Below are 5,541 nucleotides of genomic sequence, written 5' to 3'. Positions count from 1 at the left end.
TTCCATCACCTTGATAAATAACTGAGGAAATAAACCTAGAAGAGGAAAGATTTATTTGGTTCAGAGTTTCATTTTTTTTTAGTCCATAGTTGCTGATTTCATTCATTCTGGGCCTGATCTGAGGTAGTACTGCATGGCAGAAGGGTATGGCAGAGTAAGTAGCTCATAATAGCCAGCAAAGAGAAAATAAGAAGAAAGAAGAAGGAAAAAGGAAGAAAGAAGAAGGAAGGAGGAAGGAGGAAGAGGAGGAGGAGGAAAAGGAAGAGGAGGAGGAGAAGGAGGAGGAGGTAGAAGAGGAGGAGAAGGGAGAGGAGGAGGGAGGTGTTAGCGAGAAGAAATATGCCATGTCACACTTCCAGTGACCTTATTTCTTCAACTATGTCCCACCACCTGCAATTTCAAACACCTTCCAATAATTTCATAAAATATGATTCCATCAATTACTCCATCAATTGATGAGGTTGGAGCCATCAGGATCCAATCATTTCCCAAAAATCCCACCTCTGAATGTGAATGCTTTTGGGAAGTCTTCAACCCATGAGGCTTTGGAGGAAACTCTAGATCTAAACCATAACAGAAGCTGTCTGGTATAAACAGAATCAATGAGGATTATGATGATGGATACAAGGAATTATAAAATAGACAGGCTTAGCAAGTAAAATACAATTGCCTTTACAAACTCTTCTGCTTATGCATGCTTTTGTACCAAAATTTATCTTCTTAAATGCATTTAAATTAGGCATAGCCTAATCAATATTTATAACTAATAAAAGAGAATCTTACAAAAAGCTTCATGTGATAATCTAAAACCTGAGTTTTCCTAATATGAGAGAATATTAATAATTTTAACCTTCTGAATAAAATAGTTCTATCCTTTAATCATTAGTATGGTTAAGACCTTGATTGTCTATTCAAATAATTATAAAGAAATTTTATTATTCAGGTAATATAATACATGTTTATTGTGGAAGAGTTTCAAAATACATGTAAGAATAATGAAAATAGAATTTACCTTATCGAAAACCATGAGACCCCTGAGATTTTACCCGCTTGCAAGCTGATCAATTTTCTGGATGCTGGCAGATGACACAGGATTCCTGAGGAGAGACAAAGAAAAGTTTATTACACCTAAGAGAAATAACAGTAGCCAGAACATTTGCATTTGAGCCTGTTCCTAGTCAGCACTCCATTACTGTGACGAAATACCTGAGAAGACAAAGGAGGAAAGATTTATGTTGGCTCCTGTTTTCAGAGGTTTTGGTTCATGGTCGGCTGGCTTCATTATTTCTGTGCCCATGGTGAGGTGTAGTATTATGATGACTGATGGGCATGGTAGAGCAAATCCACTTACCTCATGGTGACTGGGAAGCAGAGAGCTAGAGAGGAAGAGTCCATGGACAAGATATAGTCCCCAAGGGCATGTTCTCAAGGCCCCACTCCTTTCAACTACAAATTTCATCACCTTCCAATAGTCCGTTCTGTCATGGCTCCATCAGTGGACAAACCCATTGTTGAGGTCAGAGCTAGTCACTTCCCAAAAGTCCTACCTCTGCAAGCCATTAACAAATGAAACTTTGGAGTACAGGTTTTCTCTTCTGTTCATAAGTCAGTTTTTAGTGATTCAGGTTTTCTAAGAAAATTATCAGTTTTTCCAGCCTTCAGGATTTAAGTAGTATGAAGAAGAAACAACATGGTTTTGAAACTTTAATATCCACTCTGAAGTTGTATTTAAGTGTAATACCTTTTTCCTCTTCTCTCATTTTCACATTAAAAATGCCACAAGTTTGTTTATTCTGTTGTTCTTTTAGGATAACCTTTGCTTTTATTGATAATCTTTTGGTTACTTTTCACAACAGAGTGTTCATAGCTTAGATGCATTGTACTGTTTGGATGGTGGTTTTTAGCTGTAGAGCAGGAGAACACGATACTTGACCTGAGTGGGTGGGTACATAAAATTTTTATTCAATATATTTTCTTGTTCCAAGTTGAATTAGAAATTTACTTTTGTTTCTCTGATGTAACAAGTGTGGTAGTCTCTTCCATCCAAATATATTTACTTTTCTTGAAACTTTTTTTCAAATATTTTTAAAAATCATGTGTTGCTCATGTCTGTGAACTTAGTTTAATATCTAATATAAAATATCTGTTAATGAGGACTTTCATTCCTTTTTTTAATATGTAATCTTTTTATGGTGAATTATAATAGTGGAATTCATTATGCCATATTTGTACATGCACATCATTTGATCAGCCTTTTTCTTTAGTATGTTTCCTTTCTCTCCCTTAATTCCTTCCCTCCTCCCCTCATCTGCTTGCTCTACTCTACTGATATTCCTCTAATTGTTGTTATTATTTTAATTAGCACTTCCAAATTATATACAGAAGCAGAATTCACTGTGGTATAGTGGCACATGGATATAGCATATCTAGTAACAAAATTTACCTCAAAGTGACTGAAAGCAGAGATCATCCTTCTTCCCTCCTTCTCTCCTCCCATCTTCAAGATTGCCTTTCTCTACTCTGTTGGATTCCCTTCTATTTCTCTGAGATTGGTTCTCTTTCTCTAGCTTCTCCACAAGAGGAAATATTCTACCCTCGGTTTTCTGAGTGTGGATTATTTCACCTAACGCGATGTTCTCCAGGTCCATCCATTTACCAGCAAATGACATAATTTCATTCTTTATGGCTGAGTAAAACTACTCTGTCTATGTATACCACATTTTATCTGTTCATCTCTTCATAGGCACGTGGGCTGGTTTGAAACTTGGCTATTGTGAATTGTGCTGCTATAAACATTGCTATGTGTGTATCACTATAGTATGCTGATTTTAATTCTTTTGGATAAAGAACCAGATAGTGGTATATTAGGTCCCATGGGTGGATCCCATTCCTAGACTTTTGAAGATGTTCCATACTGCTTTCCAAAGTGATTTTACCAATTTTCAATTGTACCAACACTGCACAGCTATACCTTTTCCCATTCTTAACAATAATTGTTATTTGTACTCCTGTTGATTGCCATTCTAACTGGGGTGAAGTGAAATCTCAGTGTGGTTTTGATTTGCATTTCCCTGACTGCAAGATGCTGACATTTTTCTCATGCATTTGTTGGTCATTTGTATTTCTTCTGAGATATGTCAATTTAGCTTGTGTGCCCATATATTATTGATTGGTTTATGTTATGGATATTAATCCCCTATAACAAGAGTGACTAGAAAATATTTTCTCCCATTCTGTAGGCTCTTTCCTCATGCCTTTGTTTCCTTTGCTATGCGGAAGCTTTTTAATTTCATGCCATCCCACTTACTGAAATCTCAGTTTTGTTCCTTGAGAGTCAGGAGTCTTACTAAGCCAGCCAATGCTATATCTATATATTGGGAGTGTTGACACTATGTTTTCTCCTAGCACTTGCAGTGTTCTGGTTTAATTCTCAGGTCTTTGAAGCACAGAGTTCATCTTCGTCCTGCATGAGTGGAATGTACATCATTTCATTCTTCAAATGGATATCCAGTTTCCTGGTACCATTTGTTACAAAGGTAAACTTTTCTACAATTTTTAAGCACTTTTTTCAAGGATCAGATGACTGAATTGATGTGGATTTGTCTCTTGTGTCTTCTGATCCATTGGTCTTCATGTCTGTTTTTATGCCAGTATCATGCTGGTTTTGTTACTCTCACTTTGTGCTATCATTTGAGATCAGGTATTGTGATCATCACTTTTTTTTTTTTTTTTTTTGAGGTGGGAGGGTACCTGGATTGAACTCAGGGGCACTTGACCACTGAGCCAAGTTACCAACGCTATTTTGTATTTTATTGGGACACAGGGTCTCACTGGTTTGCTTAGCACCTCTATTTTGCTGAGGCTGGCTTTGAACTGGTGACGTGTCTGGCTCTATATCATCACTCTTTTTGATTAGTATTTCTTTGGCTAGTTTGTCTTATATTCTTTCATATGAATTTTAGGACTATTTTCCTGGGTTCTGTGGAAAATGTCAGTGGTATTTTAATGGGAATCACACTGAATCTGTCAGTTGCTTTTGGTCATACATGCATTTTGACAATATTAATTCTGCCTAACAAATACGTGGGAGGTCTTTTTATCTCCTAAGGTCTTCTTTAGTTTCCTTCGTCAGTGTTCTGTACTTTTCTTTACACAGGTCTTTAACTTCCTTAGTGAGATTTATGTCTAAGCATTTGATTGTATTTTTAGGCTATTGTGAATGAAATTGTTTGTCTAATTTTTTCTTCAGCAGATTGATTATTGTAGTAGAGGAAAGGTACTGATTGTTGTATATTGATCTTATATCCTGCTACTTTGCTGAGTTATCAGCTCTAAATGCCCTCTGGTGGAGGTTTTAATGTGTGTTCTAGAGTACAAGTACTTTAACTTGCCCTCCCCCTGGCGCAGCTCGATCTTGTACTCCCGGGTCCAGATCCCAAACCTGTTGGTCACTTTCAGGGACATCGCCAGCACTTCGCAGTGGTGCTTCAGTCAGGTCACTGTGTCCTCCACGTCCACCATCTTATTCAGGAAGAGGATGAAAAGCGTTTTCAGGCTGGACTTGCTCTGACCCAGCACCACAAAGTCCTCCCAGCATTCCTCCTGCTCGCTCTTCTCCTAGTAGAGGCGGAAGAACAGGGCCAGCTTCTCCGCGGAGAGGAAGCTCACGTCGAACTCGCGGCTGCCAGGGATCTGGATGGCAGCGAAGATGTCCCTCGGGTCTGTGCTGGTGGAGCGCAGGATGAGCGCGCCCACTAAGAAGTCCCAGGTCCGGCAGGCGCCCTCATCACCCTGGAAACAGATGCGCACGAGGAAGCGACCTTTACCTGGGTCCGTGTCCGCCACCGGCTCATCCTGGAGGGTCCCCTCGGCCTCCTCATCTGCCGCGCTGGGCCTGGCGGCGACCGCCATGGCCGCCCCCGCCTCGGCCTTCTTCCTCCTGCCCTGCTCTGCTGCGTCCTTCTTCTTGAGGGGATCTGCCAGTTCCCCCGCGGGGTCTCTCCAGCGGCCTTTCGAGTCCCCGCGACCAGCTGGGGGTAAGTCGCCGAGGCCTGGCGCCTCCAGGCCCACAGGAGCGCGGAGCCCGCCTCCCGCGCTGCCGCCGCCTTCTTCCTGCGCCAAGGAGCCCGCGATTCGCGGAACTCGCCCTTCTTCTCGGCCTGGTTCCTCACCACCTGGGCCCAGCCCATCTTCTGGCGCATGCGCTGCGTCTCCTAGCTCCGGGACGCGGCTCCCGCGGGGGACAGAAGCTGCAGCCGGCCGGGCTTCTCATTATTTTATTTTGACCTGTTCATGTCTTTACCTTTCATGAGTCTCTTGCAAACAGCATTTATTTGTGACTTTAATCCACTTTACTAAGGCTGTGTCTTCTATTTGGAAAATTGAGGTCATTTACAGTTATTATGGAGAGGTGATTACTGTTTCCTGACATTTTGCTTTATTTCATATATTAATCTGCATTTCCTTAATTTCTTTTCTTATGAGTGTCATCCACTCAGGAGTTAGTTTTAAGGTTTGTTTTTGTGTTCTTCCCTGTATAGT

The 5,541-nt window shown here is 40.9% G+C and overlaps 1 protein-coding gene across 1 annotated transcript; it reads right to left on the bottom strand.

Moving 5' to 3' along the window:
• Positions 1-1,046: 1,046 nt before the first annotated feature.
• Positions 1,047-5,321, bottom strand: Zcchc3 (zinc finger CCHC-type containing 3; the record flags this gene model as incomplete). The annotated part of the gene is given in 3 exon segments (XM_015482224.2): positions 1,047-1,097; positions 4,382-5,114; positions 5,117-5,321. Coding segments are annotated over 3 exon segments (869 nt in total), but the record flags the coding sequence as incomplete, so codon positions are not given.
• Between the last annotated feature and the right edge of the window lie 220 nt (positions 5,322-5,541).

This window comes from Marmota marmota, unplaced genomic scaffold, assembly GCF_001458135.2.
Source record: "Marmota marmota marmota unplaced genomic scaffold, marMar, whole genome shotgun sequence".
Lineage (NCBI taxonomy): Eukaryota > Metazoa > Chordata > Mammalia > Rodentia > Sciuridae > Marmota > Marmota marmota.
Note: the sequence above shows the minus strand (reverse complement) of the source record. Positions and strands in the feature narration are given on the sequence as shown.